Source organism: Cibotium barometz, chromosome 60 (assembly GCF_041138505.1).
Source record: "Cibotium barometz isolate CiBa-2024 chromosome 60, ASM4113850v1, whole genome shotgun sequence".
In the NCBI taxonomy this organism is placed as follows: Eukaryota; Viridiplantae; Streptophyta; class Polypodiopsida; order Cyatheales; family Cibotiaceae; genus Cibotium; species Cibotium barometz.
This window is the reverse complement of record NC_141105.1, coordinates 13,937,499-13,964,731: the sequence shown is the minus strand read 5'-3', so window position 1 is coordinate 13,964,731 and position 27,233 is coordinate 13,937,499. Positions and strand designations below refer to the sequence as shown.

Sequence of the window (27,233 nt, the reverse complement as noted above, 5' to 3'; positions counted from 1 at the left end):
AGGGTAAGTGGGAAAGTATTTCTATGGATTTCATAGTGGGACTACCCCGAACTAGTAGAAGGCACGATTCAGTGTGGGTAGAAGTGGATAGGTTAACCAAGTTGGTACAATTTATACCAATTAAAAAAGAAGAAAAAACAACAAAATTAGCTAGAATGTTTATCCCTCATCTATATAGATTGTATGGATTGCTAGCAGCGACTGAGATACAAAGTTTACAAGCCATTTTTTGAAAGAAGTGTTCAAAAAATTAGACACCAAATGTAGTATGAGTACATCTGAACATTCACAAAGTAATGGACATATGAAAAGGGTTAACCAAGTCCTAGAAGATATGCTTCGAGCATATATTAATCATAAGCAAAACAATTGGGATAAGTATCTTCCAAGATTAGAATTTGCTTATAATAGTGCTTAACATTCTTCTATCGGTTTTAGTTCATTTCATGCTAATGTATGGATTTCAACCTAGAGCACCCATAGCAGTTAGGTTACAAAAAGAAAAATTGTAGTGTAAAAGACTTTCTTAAAGACATGTTAAACGTTGGAAGAAGCAACGTTAAAAAAGTGTAGGGATCGTTCTATTAGGTATGAGAAAGGTAAAAGAAGACTAATTAATTTTGAGGAAGGTGATTTAGTTTATGTAAAAGTTTCTGAAAAGTCAAAAACTTTTCAAAGTTAAGTCCAAGATATTATGGTTCTTATATAATACTTTAAAAGAATTGGAAGTGTAGCTTAGGTAGCTTTACTTGAAGGATCCAGAGTACATCTTGTGTTTCATGTTAGTAGATTGAAATGCAAGATGGGAAACAATGATAACATTATTGGAAAAGAAGCAATAGTTGTTGTATAGAACCACCTATTCTTCCACATGAGCTTGAAAAGATTCTTGAATATCGAAAAAAGAAAACTAGACATTTTGTGTTTAAAGAATGTTTAGTAAAGTGGAAAGATACACCACAAGAAGGATCAACTTAGGAAAGAGTGGCTACACTAAAGAAAAGGTTTCCTCAATTTTTTTTTGAGGATGAAAACTTTTCTTTCAAGAGGGAGGAAATGTTATGAGACTGACTAGAAACACTAAGGTAAGACTAGGAAAGATTATTTACATGTAAAAGGTTGCATATAAATAAGGTTCAGGGGATTTCAAATAGGAAATACCTAAAACATGGTTAATAGGCATAAAAGTAAAGTAAAAGGTAAAGTAAAAGGTGCATAATGGAAACCCAAGGGACATAGAAGAGGGTGCCTCCTTCTAGGGGTAGCTGAAGAGACATTGGCTAATCAAAAGGCAATGTTAGCCAATGAAGCTGAAGTTAGAAGGTCATGCACCACTTAGACCTATATAACCATGAGTTTAGGGTCCATTTGGGATGTGGTTGGGTGGAGAATCAAAGTACTAGTCTTACAAGTCCTCAAGCTTACAATGCAAGAAGCATTAAATAGAAGGAGGAGCAAAAAGCTTGCATGCTTCTTCTCCTCCTTCTACCTCTTATTCTACTTGATATGAAGAAGAATAAGCTTCATGAAGAAACATAGAGCTACTTCTTCTTTTTCAAGTCAAGTAGTAGTAGAAGAAGAACTATCTTCTTGTTCATGCTAAAGATTCTCGTGAGGTGAAATCTTTGGGTTTTTGTTTTTTCTTTCATATTAAGGTCTTATTAGAACATTTTGTTTTTGTAGCAATGGCCACTTACATTGCCTTTAGAACTCGTCTTAGCTCGGATTATTAAGTATAAGCATTGGTGACCTCTTGTGACAATGGACGAAAAGAAGCAAGCGGATGGAATGAAAATTGCATTGCAGTATCAATGCTTATATTAGGACCCATCACTTTTCTCCTCCCTTAAAGCACTCTAATAAGCACTTCAAATGGGTCTTGTTGTGATGGTTGGAGGCCCTTTAAGCCTACCCTTAAGCGCCAAATTTTGAGATAAAAGTTAGATTAGTGCGAGCTTTGCAACCCAAGTTTGGTGTACCATACACATCAATTTTTTTTGGCCTTTGCATTGGAAAGACTAAAAATTATAGTGAAGGTGAAAAATTGCAATTAGAATTTTTAAATACATATATTCAAGGGGTGTTATGCTTCAAAGTTATGATACAATTTCTGTTTTTGATGCTGTTGAGAGTGAACCCCCTCTACTCACCTTGACCTCTCTCTCTCTCTCTCTCTCACACACACACACACACACACATGTTTTTTGTTTTTCGAGCCGGGGTCAGACACACACACACATGCAAGAGTGCGCACTCACACACGCACACAAACAATACCTTGATTAACTTTTCTCTTAGTTTTGATACTTGTCTTAGCTTTCAAGAAATTAAAGAGGGACTTTAGAGGGCAGTATAATTACATATATTTCTAGCATCTCCTCCAAACCTTCCCATGTCCCCTCTAACATGACAAGGATGACTTCTGGCCCCATCGAAGTAAGTCGATTAAACCCCAACCCCAACCCTAATTTGCTTCCGTTCCCTGCAGATCGATCCGAACTGCTTCGTTTCCTCTGATTTCTTTCCTTTTTCTTAGGACGTGAGCATGCTGGGTGCTCCTCCTCCTGCAGATTATTCAGACGGAATCGAGCAAATGGAAGGTAAGCTCTGCGATTTCCACTGTTTTCTGTCTTCCATTTTTCATGCTTTTCTGCGTTTATGCTCTCTTTCTGACTCTTTGTAACACCAGTACAAGCGGAATCAGCGCCCACTGTTGAGAATCAGCAGTTCGAGGATCCCCTCCAGGGAAAGTTTACATGGACGATCCATGGCTTCTCAAAGCTTAATTCCAGGAAGATTTATTCCGACACTTTTACTGTTGGTGGCTATAAATGGTGAGTTGCAGTTCCAGGGTTCAAGTTCCGTCCATAGAGATCATACCCAAGGCGCAATTTGTCGCAGGGAAACCCTCAAAATTTAGCGTTTCAGAAGTCGTGCTTGAAACCCTCAAAATTTAGCTTTTCAGAAGCTGCGCTTTGTCTATCGAAGTTGATAATATGGAGATCATGTGCAGGCGCATTTTGATTTTCCCCAAGGGCAACAATGTGGAGCACTTGTCAATGTATCTTGATGTCGCTGACTCTGCGGTTTTGCCCTACGGTTGGAGCAGATTTGCACATTTCAGCCTGGCAATTGTCAATCAGATGGACCCCAAGCTTAGCCTTAGAAAAGGTAGTTCCATTCAGGCTTGCACGTTTTACAATTGAGCTGGTTTCCAAGGGACCAACAGTAAGCATCATCATCATTCATGTTTGCATGTTTACGTCCAGGGTCTTCTCACCTGAGCTGCCAATTGGCATGATAAATTCATCATTGTAGCTGCCAATTGACAACGCCAATCTTTCATGCAATTATTTTTTGATGTTTGTTTGCCTTACATGCAAGGCTGCATGTTGTGCTCAATAGCGGCAGCTATGCATGCGCCGAGGTTTTTAGTTTAGGTTCTCTTCCTGATCCATCAATTGGTAACATGGTTGATCATGCCTTTGCTGTTTGTCTCAGATACTCAGCATCAGTTTACAGCGAGGGAAAGTGATTGGGGTTTCACATCCTTCATGTCTTTGCATGATCTCTATGACTTGTCTCGCTGCTACCTAGTGAATGACACATTAATAGTAGAAGCAGATGTTGGTGTCAGGAAGATGGCAGATTACTGGGCTTATGATTCCAAAAAGGAGACGGGCTTCGTAGGGTTGAAGAATCAAGGGGCAACTTGTTACATGAACTCTCTTCTTCAAACTTTGTACCATATCCCTTATTTCCGAAAGGTGGTTGCTCTGTGAGCCTCCTGGATTCTGTCATTTATGTCATCAACTTCTGCTCAGATTGTCAGTTTCTAGGCATTAGCATTTGCCCCAAAAAGTATTTATTGCTCATTGTTTTGGACAGGCAGTGTACCATATGCCTACGACTGAGAACGATGTACCTTCACACAGCATCCCACTGGCTCTCCAGAGTTTGTTTTACAAAATTCAGTACAGTGATACGAGTGTTGCAACTAAAGACCTCACAAAGTCTTTTGGCTGGGACACATACGATTCTTTTATGCAACACGATGTTCAGGAGCTGAATCGTGTTCTTTGTGAGAAACTTGAGGATAAAATGAAGGTTTAAAATCTTTTCCATGTCCACGTCAAACTTTTCAATGGAATAAAAAGCCTGCAGATGCTCATTTTCTTTGTGCCTGTCTAACCAGGGGACAGCAGTGGAAGGTACAATTCAGCAGCTCTTTGAAGGGCATCACATGAATTATATTGAGTGTATCAATGTTGATTACAAATCAACTCGCAAAGAGTCATATTATGGTATGTAAGCTGCTCCATGTTTATGCATGAAGAACCCTTCATGTTGGATTGCCGTGTTCTTTCGTTGTTGTTTGTTGCAGGTGAGAAGATAGCTAATGGTTTTTGCAATGCCACCAGATTTGCAACTGGATGTCAAAGGCTGCAAAGACGTGTATGCGTCATTTGACAAATATGTGGAGGTTGAGAGGTTGGAGGGTGACAATAAGTATCATGCAGAGCAGTATGGTTTACAGGTGGATGACTGATTCACCTTCAATTCAAAACCTGCCTTGTTTGTTTAACATTCTCTTATATTTTGGAGCTTGCTTCTGCCATGCTTTTGTAGGATGCCAAGAAGGGAGTTCTGTTTATTGACTTCCCACCAGTTCTCCAATTGCAATTGAAACGATTTGAATATGATTTTGCACGGGATACCATGGTCAAGGTTGGTCCTGATACTACTATCTTCTTCATTTTTTTTTCTGTATCAGAATGGATCTTGATAGCTCTCTAATGTGTAAATTATGGAACATCTTGCATCATGATGTTGGCAATCCACTTATAGGATTATTCTTCATTTAAAATGCACATCTGCTGGACGCCCAACATTTGGTCGTGCTGACTTTTTCTTCCTATTGGCCGAATCCCCTTTGATTATGTCTTTTCTAGCAGGTGAAGTCATTATGTAGTTCATTGGGTTGAGGGTCCACAACCCAACTCTCAAAGATTAACAGTTGAAAATCCGAATCAGGCCCCCATTGTGGCCGGCCTCCAGGTTGATTAATAGATAGTTGCCAAGCATTTCGTGAAGACGTTTCATAAAGGTTTCATACTTATCTAAAATATTTCATTAAAGGGGTGGGGGCTGGGGGGTGTAGAAGTCCCAAAAAACCATAGATTTGGCCTTTATATAGTTAGCGATCCATGTAGAATGCTTGAACATACACAGAAAGGGGCAAATGACGTTTAATGGGGTAGCTTGACAAAAAATCCCAAACTTCAAAATCTGATTTTGAAAAGAAAACTAGGTCAAATTAGCTAGAATTGAAGCTACCAACCTTGAAAGCAGGGTGCACAAGGCCCAAGGAGGCCTTTGTGGGCAGAATCCGCACAAAAATCAGCATGACTAGGAGAGCATGAGCTAGTGGCGCTGCCTAGGTATTTTTTTAAATATGTAAATGTACATTAAGGGTTACTTAGGTATTTTTTTTAAATTGTAAGTGTACATTATGGGTTACTTAGGTATCTTTTTAATTGTAAGTGTACATTAAGGGTTGCTCTATTAGCTAAGGGCCCCAATCAACATTATAGAAACAAGGGTGTGAAAAAAGTATAGAAAACGTTTTGTAGGACTCCAAGGGTATGAAAAGCGTTTAATTGCTACTGGTATGAAGGGTTGGAACTTATTGAAAGGGAAGGTCAAGAGTGATTTTGTGCCCTTCATTAAGACATGGGAAGGGGAAGGTCCCCTCAGATCTGCTGGTACGCTAGCTTGGCTGCTAGCTTTTGTAGGACTACTATGAAAAGTGTTTCATTGCTACTATGGATTAAGGTATGAAGGGAACTCATTGAAACGGAAGGTATTGGGCTAATTTTGTGCTGTTCATTAAGATATGGGAAGGGCCCCTTAGATCTGCTGGTAGGCTAGCTTGGCTGCTAGCTTTGGCCAATACGGAAATCCAAAGCTTGCTGGCCACTTGGCCTTTTCATGACCTTATCTTGGCTGCCTGGAGATGCATGCACCGTCTAATGGAGTGGTTGCCTCCCGCCATAGAAATGTGTTCTCACTAATGATGTTTGGCCTATCTTCCACATCAAAGAATGCTTTCATCATGTCATCCATATCTTCTCCTACTACCATGTCCCTATGAGGTGGTGGTAGCAGCTATAAATCACAAATAGTCTCCTTAATAGCATAGCTTCTTATATGCATGCAACAAAAGGTTTGCTGATGAATGGCTTAAATGGCATGGTGCCCTGTCATGTTCAAATAAAACTATTACATGCCAATCAATGACAATAGTCGAGGAAAACATGTATCCAAAGGACCTTGTAAATGGAGTTATTTTGAGGCATTTGTCAAGAGTGTTGGAAAGGTTGTAGGTCCTTTTCTAGGGATGATAGTTTTTTTCTTGCCCAACATTTATGGAGTGGTCCCTTTACTCTTAAATTTTTAATTCAAGTGTATAAATATTGCTTTAAAAAATATTTAAGGTATTTTTAAAGTAAAACTAAAAAAAAAGATCTTTCTTGCAAAAAGCGTCTGAATGCTGACCATAGAAAACTATATTTTAAAAACTTTTTGACACTTGCTTATTTGAAACTGATATCTTATGTCGAGACTCGAGAGTATTTCCATAGTGGGAATTTCTTTGAACCAATATACTTAGAGAAAAATATTTTTACAAAAGTCTCTAAAAGCCACAAAAGTGGCTATTTCTTTACAAGACTAGTGTTAATTAGTTCAAGGTTTGGAATTCAAGGTAACTAATATCCTTGGTGAAGAAGGTAAAAAGGTGATTTAAATATTCTAGGAGGGAATCATGTAATTGAGAGAATCAAGGGGAGATAGAGAGATTTGTGGAGACTTGATGGAGATAACTATGGAGAGAAAAGTGGATTTAGATGCTCTCTCAAGAGCTATAAATTCATATACTTCAAAGCTCATTTTTATGAGAGTTTGATTAGTTTTGAGATTATGCCAATGCCTTAAACAATGATCATCCAATTAAGCTTCTTACTTAGGTGTTAATTTCTTTATCCCATCATGCATTTTATCATTTGCTTTAATGCTCCTTAGGATTTCAAGTTTACGATATTTACCTTAAGCTGAATTTTCTCTCTCCCTTGAGCAAATTGATTGAATATTGATTTTCGAGACTAGGGCCCCTATTCATTAGGGTTTCGAATGCATGGCTACTTTGGCATATTCTTTGAGTGCTATGACAAGGCAAGATGTGGACTTCAACTTTTTGTACTTCTAACGTTTAGCAGCGATTCTATCTTTGTTTCTGAATAGAATCTACTTATCTTTGCTGACAAAAGATTCTACTTATCCGTGCTAAGAAATATCAGTTGTCTTCCTTGATATTCAAGCATTATATATGGGCCAATCCTGAAAGGCTGACTGCTTCTTTTGAATAGGGACCATGTCACCTGTGGATTAATGCCTTTTCTTGTATACTTTTGCTTGCTTGCTTGCACAGCTTTTGGCTCCACTAAGTTTGGTGCTAATGAAACTTTTTGCTTTTGAATTCTGTTGTAGATCAATGATCGGTATGAGTTCCCATTGAAACTTGACTTGGATAGAGACAATGGCCGATATTTAACACCAGAAGCTGATCGAAGTGTCCGTAACCTGTATACACTGCATAGGTGGGGACTATCATGTTTCAGTATTTGCAGCGAAAGCTGATCTATACCCAATCTAATGCTGCCATTTGTTGTAACAGCATACTGGTTCATAGTGGTGGTGTTCATGGGGGCCATTATTATGCGTACATCAGACCAGCACTCTTAGAGCAATGGTATGCAATTATACATTTCTGACCCTTTTGATAGGTGCACAGTTTCCTTGCAATTAAATTGTGTGTATATGGGATTCCTCTAAGGATGTGTATGAAATAGGTTGTCTAGAGGGCTATGCTAGTGGGTGAGGTAGCCAATTAGCGGAGAGATGCCAAAGGAGAGGGCTTAGGCATTAATTTAAATGTCTCAAGATGAAGGTCCAAAAACCCTAGACATTGGTCCTATAACTGGCCTCCTCATGTACTGGCATAGCCTCTCTAGACACCCTGTTATATACCTGCCCTTATTGCAATCCTATAAATACAGGTGATGTAACATGTGTACACAAGGTATTGGTCTTGATCAGGCGTTCTGCTTATGATTTAAATGATATCTGCGAATTCGAACTGTGAAGCTTTTGTTTGTGTGGGTCTTGGCAGGTACAAATTTGAGGATGAACGTGTGACGAAAGAAGATGTAAAACGGGCATTGGAGGAGCAATATGGTGGAGAGGAGGAAGTAAGATTGTCTATATTCTCCATACTATTTCACTAAACCCTGAATCCTAGCTTTCTTAGAGGTGGGGGACTTTTTTTTGCTGACTTTTGTGTGGTTTTTCTGGTATTGTCCAGCTACCTCAGATGAATCCAGGGTACAACAACACACCTTTCAGATTCACGAAGTATTCGAATGCCTACATGCTTGTATATGTCAGAGATTCAGACAAGGAAAAGGTCACATGCAATGTGGATGAGAAGGACATTGCGGAACATCTAAGGGTACGTCTCTCGTAGCTTCTACATCTACTTTCTGTAGTTTTGCATAGTCTTTGTCTTGACTCATGCACTTAGTAGAATTGATCTTTTTGGCCAGGTGAGATTGAAGAAGGAGCAGGAAGAGAAAGAAAGGAAACGGAAGGAGAAAGCAGAAGCGCATCTGTATACAATCATCAAGGTTGGTCAGCTTCTGCACGCATCATAAAGTAGTAGTATTTTTTTAAATTTGATGTAGCTGCTTATGGTGCACCTTGCAGGTAGCAGGTGATGATGATCTTGCAAATCAAATTGGAAAAGACATCTTCTTTGACCTAGTTGATCATGACAAGGTTCGGGGCTTTCGGATACAAAAGCAGACACCCTTCAAAGCATTTAAGGTATGCCGAGTTATGGGAGGTTGTGTTGAGTGGCAGCTTTACTTGTGTCACGTCTTTGAACATGTTTTACCTCTCTCTTGGCAGGAAGAGATAGCCAAGGAGTTGAACATTCCTGTGGAATGCCAACGGTTTTGGATCTGGGCAAAGCGGCAAAATCATACCTTTCGCCCCAATAGACCTATGACAGAAACAGAAGAATCTCAGTCAGTAAGAGCTCTTAGCTAGAGAAGGTTGGGTTTCTGTGAGATTTTACTGAAATGGGTCATGCAGAATGGCTTAATGATCATGCATTGCAGGTTGGGTTTTTAAAAGATAGTTCAAACAAAGCTTACAATCCAGATTTGAAGCTTTTTCTGGAAATCTATCGAGACAAGGTATTGTGGTCTAGTGTTCTTTTGGCAGAATCCCAAGTTAGAGTGGAAATTATTCCCCACTTTTTGATCAAAACATGCAGTTTGCTTAGGTGTTGGTTGTTAGCAGGATCAAGGAATTCCTCAAGGCCTGCCCGACAGATTGAAAGAGGATATCTTACTTTTTTTCAAGCTCTACGATCCCATCAAGGAAGAACTGCGGTAACACTTCTACTTGCTAGATGAAGCTGTTGAGTTATGGATGGCTGTAAAACCTAACGAGCCCCGTTGTCCCTAAATGGCTGCAGCTATGTGGGGAGAACTTTTGTGAAGGTTGGAGGTAGGCCTCTGGAGATATCGGAGAAGTTGAATGAATTGGCTGGATTCTCTCCAGATGAAGAGATTGAACTCTATGAGGTTTGTTTGATGGCTGGTTTTTAATCTATGTTGTTGTTCATTTTTCCGTCATTTGCTGTCACGTATTCTTGTTGCTCATCTTGGAGGATGTGCTTTGTAGCACTGAAAACTTTCTGTCAGATGTTTTTTTTTCGCGTACCACAGATAACAGTGGAGTTTGAAGCTCCTCTCTAGTAGTGAGCCCAATCCATGGATGGCTTGTACTCATGCATGAAGTGGATGCTGCCCAATGTAGTGTCAGTTGCCACAGATAGTGCAGCTATAGAAGTGGTCAGTCAGACCAAACCTTGAAGCTGGAGCTCCAAGTTTTGCACCTCCATTGAAGTTTTCATTACTCCGCCCAGAAAAGCACTAGACTGGCTGCAAGGTGCTGTGGGTTTTGTTGAAAGAACGAAGGTTGAAAGGGTCTTCGGAACCAGAGTACCACAGGTGTGTCAGCTCACCTGACCAAAACACCCGAGAACTTCCTTCATGTGGAGTCTGCTTGCTGTCCTAGAAACCCCCTTTCAACTTGGCTCGATATAACGACATTCATTTTGCTGATTGTATCTGTGTGGATTTCTGGAATATAGGGCAGTCCTGCGTAGCATGCACATTTCATGGAAATTGAAGCATCCGTTTTCCTCAGAGGGATCAGTCTCCTTCTGAAAGATGTGTCCTATGTTTTCTTGTCATTGCTTTCAAACTAGTCCTTCCCAGACTTCTAGGCCTGTGAATTGGAGGCTTGTCTTGTGTGAGCTGTAAGAGTGTGAAACAGCCCCTTTCTGGGCTATTAGTTAAGTAGGAAAGCACACTTATCAATAATTAAGCCCTTTAGGCTTTGACTGTTATTCCCCATCCAGTGCCACCCCTAGGTATAAGCCTAGCCTCAAATAATACGTTGGCCATGTAGTCATGTGCTAGTGCCAAACAATTTGGATTGTGGGCGGCCTCTTTCTGCTCCAAGCATTTGTGTCTGAAGGTCATCTTCCAATGAGGTCACTTCCTCTAGGTAAACATGCCGTATGTTGGATTTGAAGCTGTGAATGTTGGTGGAACATTGGATGTGAAAAGATCTTGTTGGATTTGCTTGGGTAACCATGTGGTATGAGTTGTGACTACCATCATAATATCCTTGGGCATACAGCACATCCATGGGTATCCATGGCTATCGGCATACACCACATCCTTGGGCATACAACACATCCTTGGGTGTCAGCCTTCTTGAACTTGGGGTCATCTTTGGATTTGTCTTGTTGGCTCCCTTGGTCTTTCTTGGGGTTCGTTGGGGGCGAGGATGTCAGGATAATTTAACCAGATAAGAATGTTGCTCTTTGTGGCCCTAGCTAGCTATCTGGTACCTACCACCATTCTTTTGCATGATTGCTTTGTTTTTGTAGAGCTTTGGTGCTTGTTTCCTTTTGTTCTTCCTCTTGGGCTCCATTGGCTATCCAAATTTTGGTGTCTTTCTCAAATTAGCCTTGGGCAGTTAGTAGGTCCTTCCACACCCACCATATGGTGCACTTAACAGGGTTCGATTGAGCAGGAAAGGCCAGTAAGTGGTTCTGGACTCTTGTTGCCACTTCTAATTTTGGCCAGTAAGCAGGAAAGGCCAGTAGGCAGGTCTGGACTCTGGTTGCGACTTCTAATTTTGGCAGTTTAGCAGCCTTATAAGGTCTTCAGCAAGAGGTAGCAACTACTAGACTGGTCATACTTCCAGGACTTGGTTTAGTGCACAGTAAGGGTATCCAGATGCAGCCAGCAGGATGTAATGGTTTCTAAATCTGCTTCATCTGATGATGGAAGTAGGCAGTGATTTGTTCTATGATGCAATTGCTGTAAGGCTATTTTGTGTGCTCCAAAGTCCCAAATACTGTTTTATTTTTATTTTTTTTCGTTGGCGGATGTTGATAATGAGGGGTCTTCGAGGATTTGTTGAAGGTAAAAAGAAAAGCACTTTTTGGTAACCCATTGTCTTCATCTGTGTCCCCAGGAGATCAAGTTTGATCCAAATGTGATGTGCGAACACATAGACAAGAATGCAACTTTCAGAGCTTGTCAGGTAAAAGGTTGATCGTGAAGTCACCTGGAGATATATAGGTTATGTTTGTCAAGTTTTATTGTCGAAGGTTGTTGGTTGGAATCTGAAAACAGGGGTTACAGATTGGTCTACCAAAAACGGCATCACTGGCTTGAAGTGCTCTTTGATGATCTTTTCCTAAAGTTGTACTATTGTTCATGTGATGCAGCTGGAAGATGGTGACATTATTTGTTTTCAAAAGGCCCCTAACTTGGAAGCAATAGACGAGTGCCGCTTCCCAGATGTTCCATCATTTTTGGAGTACGTTCACAATAGGCAGGTATTGTTCACCATAATTCTCTCTCTCTCTCTCTCTCTCTCTCTCTCGTGCGTGTGCTTGTTGGAAGGTAAGAAGGGGGAGGAGGGGGCTGTATTTCAGTAAGGTCAGCTGAGCCCTTTTTCAAAGGTTTGAGTCTGCGTGCTGTTTTTTGCATTGGCAGCAAAAGGTGCCAGCATGGGAGGTCAGATTGGTCTTCCACATCTAAGGCCTCTTGTGAGGACCTTGTGTGATTGAGCATTGACAGTGCATAAACACTTTGCTAATTATGGCTGCTTCACCGTGGAGTGTTGATGCTATGTGTGCACGATGGATATGATTTGAGGCATAGTTTTTTTTTCATACTCGAATGGAAAATATTCCATACTTCCATGCAATATTGCAGTGTTTTTTGGATTGTTTTCTTATTATTTATTGTTTTTTGGAATGTGATTGAAGCTTGTACATTTTCGGCGATTGGAGGCACCCAAAGAGGAAGGATTTTTCCTAGAATTGTAAGCATTCGCCCCAATGATGGAATATATAATGCTTGCATTTTCAAGCCTTAATACGTTCATTTTCCAAATCAGATCAAAGCAGCACACATACGATGATGTTGTGGAGAGGGTTGCTGTTGAGTTGGGTGTTGAAGATCCTTCAAAGATTAGATTGACATCACACAACTGCTACTCGCAACAGCCAAAGCCACAACCAATCAAATACCGGGGTGCTGACCGCCTGAGTGATATGCTTGTGCATTATACGCAGGTTACTTTTGACCAGGTTATGCACTGTTAAATGAACATTTAGGGTTGCTTTGTGCTGAGGTTTAAGAGATGGGTCTAATGTATCAGGTTTCAGACACCTTGTACTTTGAAGTGCTGGACATTCCCTTACCCGAGCTACAAGGCCTTAAAACCTTGAAAGTTGCATTCCACAACAATCACACTGAAGAGGTACACTTAAGAATGCTGTTGATGTTGGACAATTGCAATGGAAAAGATGTTAACTTTACTGATAGATGTTGTGAAACCTGTGTATTGCAATCAGGTTTCTGTGCATAGAATACGACTTCCAAAGCAGAGTACCATTGGCGATGTTATCAATGAACTGAAGCAAAAGGTAGCATATTTTGTGCTCCGATTCACATGGGAACCTGCATGGCTGCAGGTCCCTTGCTTATGTGCTTGAAAAGCTGGATCTATGCTTGGGCAGTTATAATCCTGGATTGGATGGTTTCTATTGTTTTTCTGCCTTAACACTATTTGGGGGAAAGACACCACTCAATTGACTATGGTTCATATGATTGTTCGCTTTGAAAGACACTACTCATTTGGACTATGTTTCATATGATTGTTCGGATTGAAAGGTACAATTATCGAATCCAAAAGCAGAGCTTCGAATTCTGGAGGTTTTCTATCATAAAATCTACAAGGTGAGAGAGAAGGGGGGACTTCTTTAGCAAGTGAAACTGCTACCTTTCATGTCTTAGAATTTGACCTTCATGTGCGGAAACGGGGTTTATAAATCCCTCAATTCAAATAAACTGAAATTTGTGTGGGCTTTTTACAGATCTTTTCTTTGAACGAGAAGATTGAGAATATAAACGATCAGTACTGGACATTACGAGCAGAAGAGGTGTTTAGCTAGTCCCATCAACACGGGCTAAGGGATTTGTTGCTGTTGTGCTTTCTTTTTTGGGGGGGGGGGGGGGGAGGGGGGTATATATCCTTATGGTGCTTTTTCTTGCAAATGAGCAGATTCCAGAGGAGGAGAAGCAGCTTGGTCTTACTAGTAGCAGGCTTATACATGTGTATCATTTCACATGGGATGCAACACAGAGCCATATGGTACCCTCAGTAACACTGCAATATGTGTTCCTGGCTGTGGTCATTAACACTGGTAGTTTCCTCATTAATGGTGTGTTCACACTGCACAGGTACAAAACTTTGGAGAGCCATTCTTCTTAGTTGTGCGTGAGGATGAGACATTGGCAAGTGTCAAGGAGCGTATCAAGAAGAAGCTGCAAGTATCGGAAGAAGAGTTCTCGAAGGTTAACGACCATGTTTTCTTCATTAAATCCCTTCGTTAATGCTGAGTATGACATTAGGTCTATCTTGCTTGGTATGCCTTCTTAAAGGAAAATTTTGGCTTTGAAATCAAAGCTTGCACCTTCTTTACACAGGTCACTGTGCTTGAAAGCAAGAGCTCAGTAATAAGTCAAAGTCCTTATTTTGTTCTCTTTTCCTCACTTGCAGTGGAAGTTTGCGTTCCTTTCTTTAGGGCGCCCGGAATATCTTCAAGACAATGATATTGTAGCCTGCTGTTTCTTGGTATGTTTTGGAGCCCTCTTTTGTATCACTCTTCTGCACATCACTCAAAAATACCGCTCATTCAAGTTGGATTCGTATGTTCCAAGCTCAGAATGATGGAAATAACTCACCCCAGTACCCTATGGGTAATAAGAGTCTCTGTGATCATGAACCACGAGCCAGCAATCTGTTTTGTTCATCTAGCTTAGACCATGCATATGTACTAACTCAAGGAGGTTGGATGTGGCCGAACAGAAAAGGGATACTTATGGTGCATGGGAGCACTACCTGGGATTGGAGCACACCGACAATGCACCTAAGAGATCTCACCAGGCTAACCAGGTTCAACATCAAATTGGTTACTGCATTTCTGCTTCTTAGGCATCAACCATCTTACATCAGCTATCTTACATTTTTTTATTTTTTGGTGCAGAGCCGGCATACATATGAGAAACCTGTGAGGATCTATAATTGATGTGAGATGAAGTTTTGTTTGTGGCTAAATCATGATCATCACCTTTGCAGAGATCATCAGCTTCACAGACCATATAGCAGTGAGGTGATTCCTATGATGGTGATGACAAAGCGATGGTTCCATCATAAGGTTTTCATGACAGGTGTGGGTGCTCTCTCTCTCTCTCTCTCTCTCTCGATTTCAACATCGAGAAAGGTAAGTCCAAAGGAAAAGCTGCATGCTGCATCAGCGTGTTTCCTCTTGGTCGGTGCACATTCTATCTTCATAAGCAAAGCCTTCTTGATGGATCTATTGTTTAGGAGTATGCTTACATAAATCTGATAAAAAAGCTTTGCAAGACAACCCTTGCTCCGATTACACATTGTGGGATGTCAACTTAAAGTAAGGTCCTCGTCTGTAGCAATGTCTACCCATACTCTCTGAGAAGACCCTGCAAGCCAGACAAAAAGAATGCAGCATGCTATTAAGATATTGGAATATTTGTTAGTTACTCTCATTTATGTCATGCACTTGTCATGTAACTAGTGTCATTAAAGTAGAAACTCCGATCACACAATAGTGCTGGCTTTTGCAAGCAAGTGATCTTATCAGCAGCTATTCTAATGTAGTTGCATTTTGTACATTTCTAAGGGGGTAAAGGTAGATTAGACTGTATTACATGTAATAACACTTGAAAGCCATTTTTGGTGGCTTTAGAGGATCTGGAAGATCTGCCACTCAAGGACGTCGGAGGTGAAATTTCAGGTGGCCTTAGAAGGCCTCATCATTGGATTGCACCCCTGTAAAGTATGTCGATGTGCGATGACATTTCCCGCCATTTTTAAAGCAGTGCAAGTTTAATAGAACCTGGTTCTTGTTGCTGTCGTTTCACATCAATCATTTGTATGTTTCTGATGTTTGTAGTCAAGTGGACTTCTTGGGGTGTGTCCTAGGACTATAGCTTTATGGTTCTATAGCTTTGGTTGAAGAAGAAATTCCAATGTCTTAGGTGACTTCATAGTCATGAGAAACGTTTCGGGGTTTTTGACGTTTCGGGGTTTTTAACGTTTCGGGACAAAACGTTTGGTCTTTCGGTTAAGAAACGCGGAGGTTTCGTAATTTTTTCTATATAAGAAAATGGTTTAGAACTTGTAGTTTGTAGAATTATTTGTAGGCCTACCTAGTGCTAGCTAGGCACTTAAAATATGGTAAAAGTTCAGGCAATTGTGGTCACAATTGGACTATTGGGGAGTTGTGGAATTGTGACTAGTGAGAAATTGGGCAATTGTGAGAAATTGGGGATTTATGAGAAATTGGGCAATTGAGAATTTAGGGAATTGGGAATATTGGGAAATTTGTGAGAAATTGGAAGAGAGAGGAGGAGGAGGAGGAGGAGGAGGAGGAGGAGAAGAAGAAGAGGTGACTGTAGATCGCGTGCGAGCGAGAGAGAGAGAGAGAGAGAGAGAGAGAGAGAGAGGATATTTGGGCTACACACGGAGAAAGAAATAAAGAAAGATTTTATTAACGTCTTCTAAAGGCCAAAAAACGGCCTATGAGACAACCTGTGTACATCATCATCATGTCTCAATGGACATCAAATGGATACAAAAGGAAAAAAAGTACAAAGTACTCTATAATGTGGAGATAAATCATATACAGGGCTCTGGTTAACTACTGTGGGGTGGGTGGGAGTGAGGGGGGAGTAAATACATCCAATAAAGCAACTAGCTCCAACCAGTGCCAATGACTGGGTGTAGGTTGTCATACATCGGGTTAGGGACAAGATATCTCCCAGCCTATGCTAGATCAATCTAGGGTCTGTCCTATCTGTTATGTCTCCTCAAGATCTCATCAATCTGTGTCTGGTGGAGACCTGGGGGTGAGGGCTAGGTGGACAGGGGCGTCTCCTGGATCGTAGCGCTCTCACTTGGGCTGATGTCACTTCTCTACTAGTAGATGTAGAGATAGTGCATCTTCGACATTATAAAAAAGACACGAACAAAATTTAAAAAAAATATAATTTGTTTTTTTTAAGAAACGAAAAAAAATCCCGGTTTCTAAAACGCGTTTCTAGCGTTTCGGCCGTTTCGGAGTTTCTCAGCCCAGAAACGCACGTGACTATGGGTGACTTGGATCAGATATGAGGCACAAACATCAAATCCACTGCTTTTGAAGGGTCAGCGACTTGTGTCCAGATGGCAAGACTCTTGTGATTGTTTTGGGAATGGGTGCAAGTGGGAAAGGCAACAACCAGAACCATTGACAATGAGGAAGTGTTTTCCACTCGAGGCTTGCATAAAGCTGATGTGTTTTTTTTTCTTTATTTTTTTATTTTTTAAGGAGGCTATTTTTTTGATTATGAGGCAGTATTTTTTATCATGGGGCAAGTTGGGAGTTACAAGAGCAAATGGTAAAAATCAATAAAATCTTTGACAGAACTGGTGCCATCTTGTTGGACAACCTAGTATGCCAAGGGGATTGGGAAACCAGCAGTGGGTCAGCAGTCTGGATAGGAACAAGGAGTTGGTCTGCCAAGAGGGAAATTTGGTGTTTTTTGGTTGTTGTCAGTTGCTCTGCTGTGCAAATCAATCATAGGCAGTTAACAAGTTCTATCTCCCTGAGAGGTACATATGCTGGCTGGAGCCACCAGTAGCAAAACGTGAGTTAGGGTGGCTCCACAGAGAGACCTGTCTGGGTCCAACCAACCAAACAGGCTCAAAGGGTCAGAAAGAGTGCACCACCATCAGATTTGTCAGCTGTAAAGAGGTAGGACCCTCTGTCCAAAGTCCTCATTAGTCATTTTTTTGTTCTTGGTATCAACTTTTTTGTTCAGCTTGGACTGTACTTAGGGACAGTGACAATGTAGACTTTTTCATTTTGTTGGGATGAGAGAGGATACCCCACACAGGTACACTGATTTGTCTCATATGCCGAGTTCGGTCTTTTGGAAGACGTTAACAAAATCTTTCTTTCTTTCTCTCTCTCTCTCTCTCTCTCTCTCTCTCTCTCTCTCTCTCTCTATCTATCTATCTATCTATTGAGTTAGGCATATTTCAAACAAAGCATTTTTTAAAATAATAATTTCTTACAATATTATGTGCTTTTCTTTGCCCTCAATCACTCTGTCGCGATAAGTAATTAGATTCTTAGATTTGTATAATAAAAGATTCACAATGTAGATTGAATTACTCCAAAATAGGATGGAGAGGATTGAATGCAAACAAGAAAAAGTTTACGCTTTTTTTTTTGGGTTGCTTTTCAATAACCTCAAAATCTTTGAACGTAAGAATTACAAACCTTTTGATTTGTGTATTCCCTATTTCTAAGATTTACTCTTTAATAATGTGTGAAAATGAGTAAGCATGTAAAAGTCCATTGGAATGTAGATAAATTTACTTCTATACAAACTATTATGCAAGGGAAATCCTTATCCCATAACTCATTTATACCCTAGTCTCACCCATTTCTTTCTCACTAACAATATTGAGCAAAAAGTGTTAGCCTAGGCACATTAGTAGGAATACCCTTGTGGCATCCCAAGCTCTACTCTTTAATAATGTGTGAAAATAAGGACTTACAATATTTTTACTTGTCAAGATTTTGTAGTTACCATTTCATGATCCATTTTGCTAAGTAGACAACCCAAATACATGCATCCCAATATGTGGACTCTCACATTTTACCTCTTTTACCTCTCTCTCTCTCTCTCTCTCTCTCTCTCTCTCTCACACACACACACACACACACACACACACGCACACAATTGACTCTTCAATTCTATCAAGTGTCTACATTTGCCTCTTTTTTTCTTCTTCTCTTGTTTTACAGTTGCCTTTTCAATTCTAGCAAGAATGTCTCATGTTTACCTCTTTGTTTTCCTCTTCCTCATGTTTTTTTTCTCTTCCTGTTCTTCTCATCATTTTCTATCTTCCTCTTTAACTAGCTTCATTTTCCTCTTCTTCCTCTTTCCCTCCTTGAGATATTCCCCATCTTAAAAAAATCCAAGTTCATAGAAACAATGATTTTATTTATATTCGAAGGTGGGCATCTCACACTTCCAAAGTTGGAGTTCACAAAGGAAACAAACGCATTAGAAGAAATCATTTGGTCTCTTGGATGCTAGATTTATAATTTGGTGAGATAAATAGGTGAGCAATGTAATCATTGTGGTGGAGCTGTTCTCAAAAATGCTTTTATGGCACCTTCCATAATGAGTTGAGAGTATAATTAGAAGTCATTACAAGAAGCAAAATATCCTTTGATTATTTTCTTTAACTATGCCCAACTACTAGATATCAAGGCACGCATACTCTTTTGACAAGAATACTAGTGGGTGAGCCCTTGCACATTCCATGGGTTGAAGCAGAGCTTGGGATGCCACAAGGGTATGCCTACTAATGTGCCTAGGCTAACCCTTTTTGCTCAATAGTATTAGTGAGAAAGAAATGGGCGAGACTAGGGTATAAATGAGTTATGGGATAAGGATTTCCCTTACATAATAGTTTGTATAGAAGTAAATTTCTCTACATTCCAATTTCTTTTTACATGCTTAAGTTTACTATGCGAGCTCGTCTTTATCTAGTCCTCTTATTGTTGATTCTTGCTACTCTATATGTGGTATGATTTCATTAATTTGTGGGCTCTATGGTTATGAGTTCTCTAGCTCTAATTTGAGCTATTGCTTATAGGCTTCGTCAAATATTTGTGACTTTATCTTGGAATTGAAGCACTATGTTTTGTGTGGGAGGCGTACAACAAGTGATAAAGCCCTTTGTTGAATCATGTGACTTCACTGGATTGAATCATGGGAGCAGGAAGTGAATAGGAATAGTGAGGTGTGAGAGATTACCTTGATATATAACTCAATGTCTCTTGGCACCTTTGTGCCCCACATTGGTTTAGGTCACCCTACATTTTGGGTTAAGGTCTTGTTTTTAGCCGTGATTTTGTATGAAGCCTCCCTTTGCGAGAGAGAGAGAGAGGGATTGTGTGTGGTGCTAGTAAATATGACTTTTGTATTACGATAGCATGTGAATGGATTATGAAATAGGATCCATCTCCTTGAGATGAATGCTTGGAATTATATCTTGTTAAGTCTTCTATTATGGTAGCACGAGAAGGGATTATGAACTAGAAACCATTCCCTTGGATATGGATGCTTTTGGAAGAGGGAGTAGAGTAGTAGAAATATGATTTCCAAACAGAGTAATGAGTGCCCTCATTTTAATGTCTACCAACGAGTGTCATTCTAATGAGTCTCCTAAAGATTGTTCTAAGGAGCCTCCCAAAAGGACCTTTCCTATCTCGAGGAGGGCAAAGAACCCATGACTCAAAACGTAATAGGAATTAGAAAATTTTGGAACTCTAAAAACTTCATCTCTAGCATATGTCGATAAAAAGTAGTCTCTTTTGGGGGACTTCAGGTAGAGAACCTATGACTCAAAAAATATAAATAAAAAAATCGAAAAAGTTCCCTTCGAGCGTACATCAAGGGAGAATGTAAGTTGGTGAAGAGTAGTCTCTTTTGGCGACATTTCTATGCCAATGCCGATGATGTAGACTTTGTTGTTGCAAGTGCCAAAATGTAGAGGCTTAGACCTTCTATAACACTGTAGAAGCTCCAATTTGATGTAGGAGGCTTGAATTGATGATTTTCTTCATATTAAAATAAAAAACCTTTGTCCCCTCTTACATGATGCCTATTGCTAAAAATTAATGTAGGAAGTGACTACAAACTGGATTGTATATTGACCAAGATGCATTAAAAAAATGGTGTGGAGGGTTGGTTTGTAGGGTGATGTCTTTCTTCTAGGGTAGCTCTTGAGCCCCTAAGGCTTGTGTTTTTCTCCTTGAGGCTAAGAAGATGTGCGTTTTTGCATAAACATTGTTGTGGGTTGATCACACCTAATTTGGGCTTGAGATGATCCCGTTTTGCTAGGCATTTTGCATTGAAGATGGGTTACGTGTTTGCGTATTTGACCCCTCAATGTGCTATGTTTCCCACTCTACAAGTTCTAATGCTTGTGTTTTGCTCTAGGGCATAGTTGGAACAATAGGTGGACCTCTTCTTCCTTGTGTTACTGGTTGAATGTTGGCTAAATGCTAGCTCTACCAACTATATCACCTGAAGGACAACACCTATGACCTGTGTTTTGTTCTATAGGCTATCAAGGATGATGCATTTTGCTTTAGTACTATTGTGGGTTGGATGTAGACCTCATGTAGCTTGCATTTATAGGTGAAAGACTGCTATACTGATAGTTGTGCTTAACCATAGATGTGTAAGATTACTGAGAGATGATTGTAGGCCATGTGGACAATGCAGGCACCTCACGGAGTGGAAAAAATGCACAGAACATTTGAAGCATGGACGAGGTGGTTAGCGTGGCTTTGATACAATGTAGAAGTCCATAATGCTAGGATTATACATTGGCAAGGATAGAGATGGAGGTAAAGCCATAGAGATGAGGCAGAGAGAGAGAGAGAGAGAGAGAGAGAGAGAGAGAGAGAGAGAGAGAGAGAGAGAGACAACTTAAATAAAAGTTGTTCACGCCCATAGAGCATGGCATACCCAATAGCAATACTCCTCGGGAAGGTCCTTCCGGATACTCCTTAGAATGGTCTCTATGGTCTTCCTTAGAACGATCATTAGAAGTCCCCAAAATTTGAACTTTTTATGGTCTTCCTTAGAACGATCGTTAGAAGTCCCCAAAATTTGAACTTTTTATAGTTTGGTTTCTGTGCCTGGGAAATCCATCTCTCGCTTTGCACCATCTCCATGGCTTGAGACTTTATCTCTAGCCTTGCACATGTATTAGCCTTGCACTATAGACATCTATAGTTGTAAAGAATGAGGAGTATGTGAAGGAGCCTCTTGACCCATCTTCTACCCCCGATTTCACATTTTCTTCACTCTCTTGTGTCTTCCACATTACCAATTGGGTACACAAATATAGAGTCATATTAATCTTCTTATATGTCCAAGGAACCTTGCAAGCTTATAAGAATTTTTCTAGAAATACTTAAGTTGTGAACCTTAGGAGTAGGAGTAAATCACCTTGTCATGGAATCATAGGTGATAGTTGGGAGAGGAATGAACAAGTAGATCCAACAAATTACCTTAGGCCTTACCACAATAGTATAGCCGCTCACACGGCTAGTGAAACCTTGCGAAAGACATTGGTGTGACATTGATGCTCTCATAATAACAACTAAGGTAATAAAATTTTGGTATCATTATTGCTAGAGATTGCATAATTGTGAGACCAAGGCCACTCAAGTACATGCCAAAGGCAAAAACAACAAAAACTAAGATAACAAAATTTTGGCATCGTTGCCAGAGACTGCATAATTGTGAGACTAAGGCCACTTAAGTACATACCAAGGCCACTTAAGACTATGCGTAATTGTGAGGATAAGGCCACTTACGTACATACCAAAGGAAAAAGCAACAAAAACATTTGGCATGGTTGCCGACAGAAACTATGCATAATTGTGAGACTAAGGCCACTTAAGTACATACCAAAGGCAAAAACAACAAAAATGGGTGTAAATTTCCAACCTCAGGGGTTAATTAACAAGTAAATATAGTCAAAACAATAAAATTTTGGCAGCATTGCTAGAGACTATGCATAATTATGAGACTAATGTCATGTAAATACATATCAAAGGCAAAAACAACCAAAATGGATATAAATTTCCAAATTGGGAGTTAATTAACAAGCAAGCACACTTAATTTTTTTTGTCACATTGTATGAGGTTGGGGTTTTGAGTATTAGTGAGTTCTTGACATATCCCAAAAGTCAATTTGGATTTTCTAGTCTATTACTCAAGAGGTGTTGAAAAGCAGTATGAACAACCTTGTCCACCATTAAAAATTTCACATGACTAATCTCTTAAGGGATTCCTCTACAAAGGTCCTTCTCACCAAACATTACACTTAGGTTTGGATAATTATTTTGAGAAAATCTAAACCATTGACCATTGCCAAATACTTTTAGAAGTACACAAAATATAGTGATGCCCTCAAGTAGTACTTGGAGCACTTTGAGACCACTTTGTAGCTATTTATATGGTAGCAATGTATGGATGTAGGCTAATAGTGGGCCCGGGCACTTTTTCCCTCTTTAGGAGGTTTTGCTCTTGAGTGTATGTACGCACTCTTATGTGTAAGTAAGCTTATCATGTTACTTATACTTTACTTTTCTCATGAATCTACTTTGAGTGTTGTATTGCATGTGTATGTATTGCTATCTTTGTCACTGACTAGTACATCTTTGAATATCCGTTGGGTTATTTATTTTAGCTTGGTCTATCTCCTCAATTTCTCCATCAGTTTGAGCTTTTCTTTCATCCATTGATAGAATTCATTCCAAGCATTTAGCTTTACATGCCAAGTATTCGGCCATGGTTATAGTGATTGGGACTGAGAGGAATTTTCTCGAGGCCCACATAGCTTGGCTCATCCATTGGTTTTAACCCTAGAGTTGTTCATTCTTCTCTATACGCTTGTGAGGCTCTTCCAACTTTCTCCATGAGTTCTAGGGTTCTCTCTACCCCAAGACTAGTCCATCGGGACCATCTAATCCCTTTTCTTCATCCAAGGCTATTTGACTTACTAAATCGAGAACATCCTCCATCTTAGCATAACCTAGATGATCTTTTGGGTTCTCTTATCTCATTACCATAGGACTTTTTGAGGTCCTTCTAGTTGATAGGGTACCTTTGTTGGCTCAAAGGAGGGCAATGTAGCTTTTTCCTTGCTATGGTCCTTGCCTCGTTTCTTGGTTTTAATGCTCTTGGAAGTTTTCAGTTCTTGGGTTGTAGACTGAGGACTAGCTTGGTCCTACTTTTGTTGGGCAGCACCCTAGTCATAATCCTCATTGCCTCGTTTCTTGGTTTTAAAGCTCTTGGAAGTTTTTAGTTCTTGGGTTGTAGATTGAGGACTAGCTTGATCCTACTTTTGTTGGGCTAGCACACTAGTCATAATCCTCATTGGTACTTCATGTTCTTCCTCTGAAGAAGGTTGGCTTATGACATTGACTATCCCAAAGCTTGTTGATGGTAGTTGCAGTAGTGAGATGGTAGATGAACTTAGAGTTGTGGGCTTGTGTGGGCAGGGGCAGTCACTTATCAAATGATCTATGCCACACCAGATACACCATCTATCTAACGATGGCAGATTTGTTGTTTACTGCTTCTAGATTTACCTTCATGGGGTATTCAGACACACTCTGTGGGGGCCCTGACATCTAAAGCAAGCAAGAGAGGCTCTCGTGAGGCTATTAATGTCCCATGGTGATACCAATTGCATTAAAGTAGTCTATTCTTGTTCCCACATCATCAGTCCTAGTTGTCTCGAATGATATTCACTTCAAGGTGGTCTTCCAAGGATTAAATCCGAATAGTCAACATAAAATTTGGAGGTGCTAAGGGGTTCATCTAATATGTGATTTGTATCTACTATCCTCATCTCGGCATGGTTTATGGGCAGCGTTAGCTATGATGGGAACACTTGATGTCATTTATGGGTTTCTTGCTAACATAGGGTTCATTAATACATGAATAGCATTTGATCCAGTTGTAGATGGGGCTGGTAAATCCAATCGTTGCTAAGGAGGTACCAGTAATGTAGGCACTCGTCATTCTAGCCATTTGTTATGCATGGTAGCAATTAAACAGTTCATAATTTCCATATCTTCTGCAATACGTACACCACCACTGGTTCCCTCTTGCTCTCAAGACTTGGCACTCATGCTTCGTGTGCATAAACAACACACCAAGCCATTTCTCATCTTGGAGCTAAATGCGGATGGCCCATCTCCCTAGGAGAGGCTTTCTATGCTTCATGTGACTTCTTTTGCACAAACATCACACCAAGCTATTTCTCATGTTGGAGCTAAATGTGAATGGCCCGTCTCCCTAGGAGAGGCTTTCTATGCTTCTTCTAGCCCTTTGATCACTACCTTAGCAATGTTTTTAGTGCTCTTGGGCTGTTTAATTTTTCTAGTGTTCTGACTTTTAACACTAGGTTCTGTTTTGACCAAGGAGTCTGGTCTTCTGCTTCTCATGGAAGGGATGCATGTAAAGTTGTCATTAAAATTTATTACATCTAGGTAGCACTCCATTAGTGTTCTATTCCTTCTGGCATATAATGCATCATGCAATTGTTTGCTTCTCAATCCCTCTAAGAACAATGAAATCAACCTGGTTTGGCTTGATTTTTCCTTAGTAGGCCATCTGCTATTTAAGTTCTTAAGACTATTAATACAATCTCTTACACAAACCCGTGCTCAAGAAACTTGAATTGATATAATTGTGTAACTGAGCTATGCTTGACACACCAATTTTTGAGAAGCCCATGGTAGCTCGAGATCCTTCATGATCCCTTTGAAAGGATCTTCTAGCATTTGAAACCACAACAATGGATTACCTTCTAGGGTCAATCCAAAGGCATCAATCTTAGTTCTAGGATCAGTTACCCTCTCAGCCATATAAATTTATCTAAATGCAACTAGGTAGCTATATGGATCCCCTAATCCTTCAAACTTGGACACTAGCTTGGATATGTGTGAGGCTCTAATCCTCAAATGGCCGTGATCGTTGATCGTATTCATCTCTCGTTCCTCTAGGTGGTTTTCCTACCACCATGGGAAAAACATCTAGCACTCTTCTCATTTCATCAGGAATACGAGCTCATGCTCTTTGTTATGTAGTAATGTAGGCTCAATTGTTAGTTGTGGAACCATCGGGGCTATGTATCTTGGTTCGACCTTGGGAGATACTAGTGCATATGAACGGTCCCATGTCTGATACTCCAACTAATGATTCTAGTAAGGGTTCTAGGAGCACATTGGCCATATGTGTCATAGGGTATCCCACTATAGCTGTTAGTTGGCTTGTAGCTCTTCGTTCATGACTATATAGTCTTTCAGTTTCCCAAGCTCCATGAGTTGGTACTCTGGTCTTTTAGTTACCCAAGCTCCATGAGCTGGTACTCTGGTCTCTAGGGGAGTGGTTGCCCGTGTTCTTTCGAGAGGTGCTGCCTCTCTTCAGATGATACTATTTTCCCTCATTCTTTCTTACCTAATTATATCCAATAAGTAAGGAATATAGAAGCTAGCATCTTCTCTGTGGGCTATAGAATGAGAATTCTTGCTCCTCTACTAGACTACCTCTTCTTGAAGTGATTTCCTCTTGAGAGGTCCTCGTTTCCCTTCTTGCTCTTATTGTTCTTTTACTATGGTAGGCTATGGGTGGTGTGACTCCCCCCTGCTAGATCTTTCTATATTTCTCACCTCCCAACAAGTCTTAGTCTTTCTCATCAACATACGTCATTTGATCAATGGCTTACTAGTAACACTTGCTCACTATATCAGGGAATCAAAATGACCCCTATAAGTCCCTAGGAATATTAATGATTGTGTAAAGGTTGCGTGAGCCATCCTATATAGTACCATCCCTTCATTGTTGTCAACTTTGAGCTTGAATTTATCACTGACATTAGGGAGCCTCCTCAAGAAGAATTTATCAATAACATTAGGGAGTTGAGTCCTTACCAGCTTTATTTAAGCTTTGGTAGCTTCGTGCAATGTTTTGGGCCTTTCTATCTCATTGGCCATGTCCAAAGGTCTAACCATCTTGATGTACCTTGTTAAGATTTACATCGTTTCGTTGGAGTCCAAATAGAACTGGTTCCCACTAATGGGTGGGTTGTCTAAGAGGTTTGGCTCAATTCCATGCAATGACGGCATTGGCCATCTCCCAAGAGTATTCCATTTGCATCAACGAAGACTGGGGCTTGGTTAGTTATATGGAAGCCATAGCATTGTAAGACGTACGTTTCAATGGTTCCATTATTCACTAGCCTAGCCCCTAACTTGTTCTCTCGTGGCTCTTCTCTCACCCGTTGGCCTTTCAGCTTGGGGCCTTTTGGCTCCTTTTGATGACTCACCTCTGAACACTCCGTGGTCTCATTCGGCCATATTCGCTAACTTGTTTGGCCATATTTGCTAACTTGTTCGGCCATATTCACTAACTTGTTCATTCGTGGCTCTTCTCTCACCCATTGGTCTTTCAGCTTGGGGCCTTTTGGCTCCTTTCGATGACTCACCTCTAAACACTTCATGGTCTCGTTTGGCCATATTTGAGTTTGGACACTTAATTTTAATCTTTATAGAATTTTGTCTCAATAGAATCGACCATCCTCATTTGGCAATTCTCCTCATCAATGATTCCACTAGAAACGATTCCAAATGGATCGATTCTTGCTTGAATGTGTACTAATAATAACTGTTGATGGGTATAGGAGAGCAGCTAGCCTACACACACACACACACACACAACCTCAAGCATAGAGAAATGTGAGAGTGCTGGAAAAGATGTACTCAATAATAATGAAATGAAAGTATAAGTGAGTACATATAGTAGCCTAGGGCAAAA

The 27,233-nt window shown here is 40.2% G+C and overlaps 1 protein-coding gene across 1 annotated transcript; it reads left to right on the top strand.

The window, feature by feature from the left end:
• Positions 1-2,339: 2,339 nt before the first annotated feature.
• LOC147605014 (ubiquitin C-terminal hydrolase 12-like) lies at positions 2,340-15,673 on the top strand. The gene is made up of 32 exons (XM_086794365.1): positions 2,340-2,436; positions 2,537-2,600; positions 2,690-2,834; positions 3,014-3,171; positions 3,502-3,767; positions 3,889-4,107; positions 4,196-4,304; positions 4,422-4,537; positions 4,630-4,728; positions 7,549-7,658; positions 7,736-7,810; positions 8,231-8,309; positions 8,423-8,569; positions 8,664-8,744; positions 8,824-8,943; positions 9,028-9,150; positions 9,240-9,317; positions 9,424-9,515; positions 9,602-9,710; positions 11,683-11,751; positions 11,939-12,049; positions 12,485-12,540; positions 12,616-12,793; positions 12,880-12,981; positions 13,076-13,147; positions 13,395-13,460; positions 13,598-13,663; positions 13,786-13,875; positions 13,965-14,078; positions 14,284-14,358; positions 14,593-14,679; positions 14,771-15,673. Exons 1-32 carry the CDS (start codon positions 2,407-2,409, stop codon positions 14,810-14,812), a joined length of 3,348 nt encoding a protein of 1,115 aa, XP_086650491.1. The 5' UTR covers positions 2,340-2,406; the 3' UTR covers positions 14,813-15,673.
• The last annotated feature ends 11,560 nt before the right edge of the window (positions 15,674-27,233 follow it).

Excerpts from the sequence above, each read along its gene's own strand:
- LOC147605014 (XM_086794365.1), top strand. The coding sequence starts at position 2,407 with ATGACAAGGATGACTTCTGGCCCCATCGAA. Across the intron at positions 4,729-7,548 it reads CACGGGATACCATGGTCAAG|ATCAATGATCGGTATGAGTT; the intron begins GTTGGTCCTGAT and ends ATTCTGTTGTAG. Across the intron at positions 12,982-13,075 it reads ACAACAATCACACTGAAGAG|GTTTCTGTGCATAGAATACG; the intron begins GTACACTTAAGA and ends TATTGCAATCAG.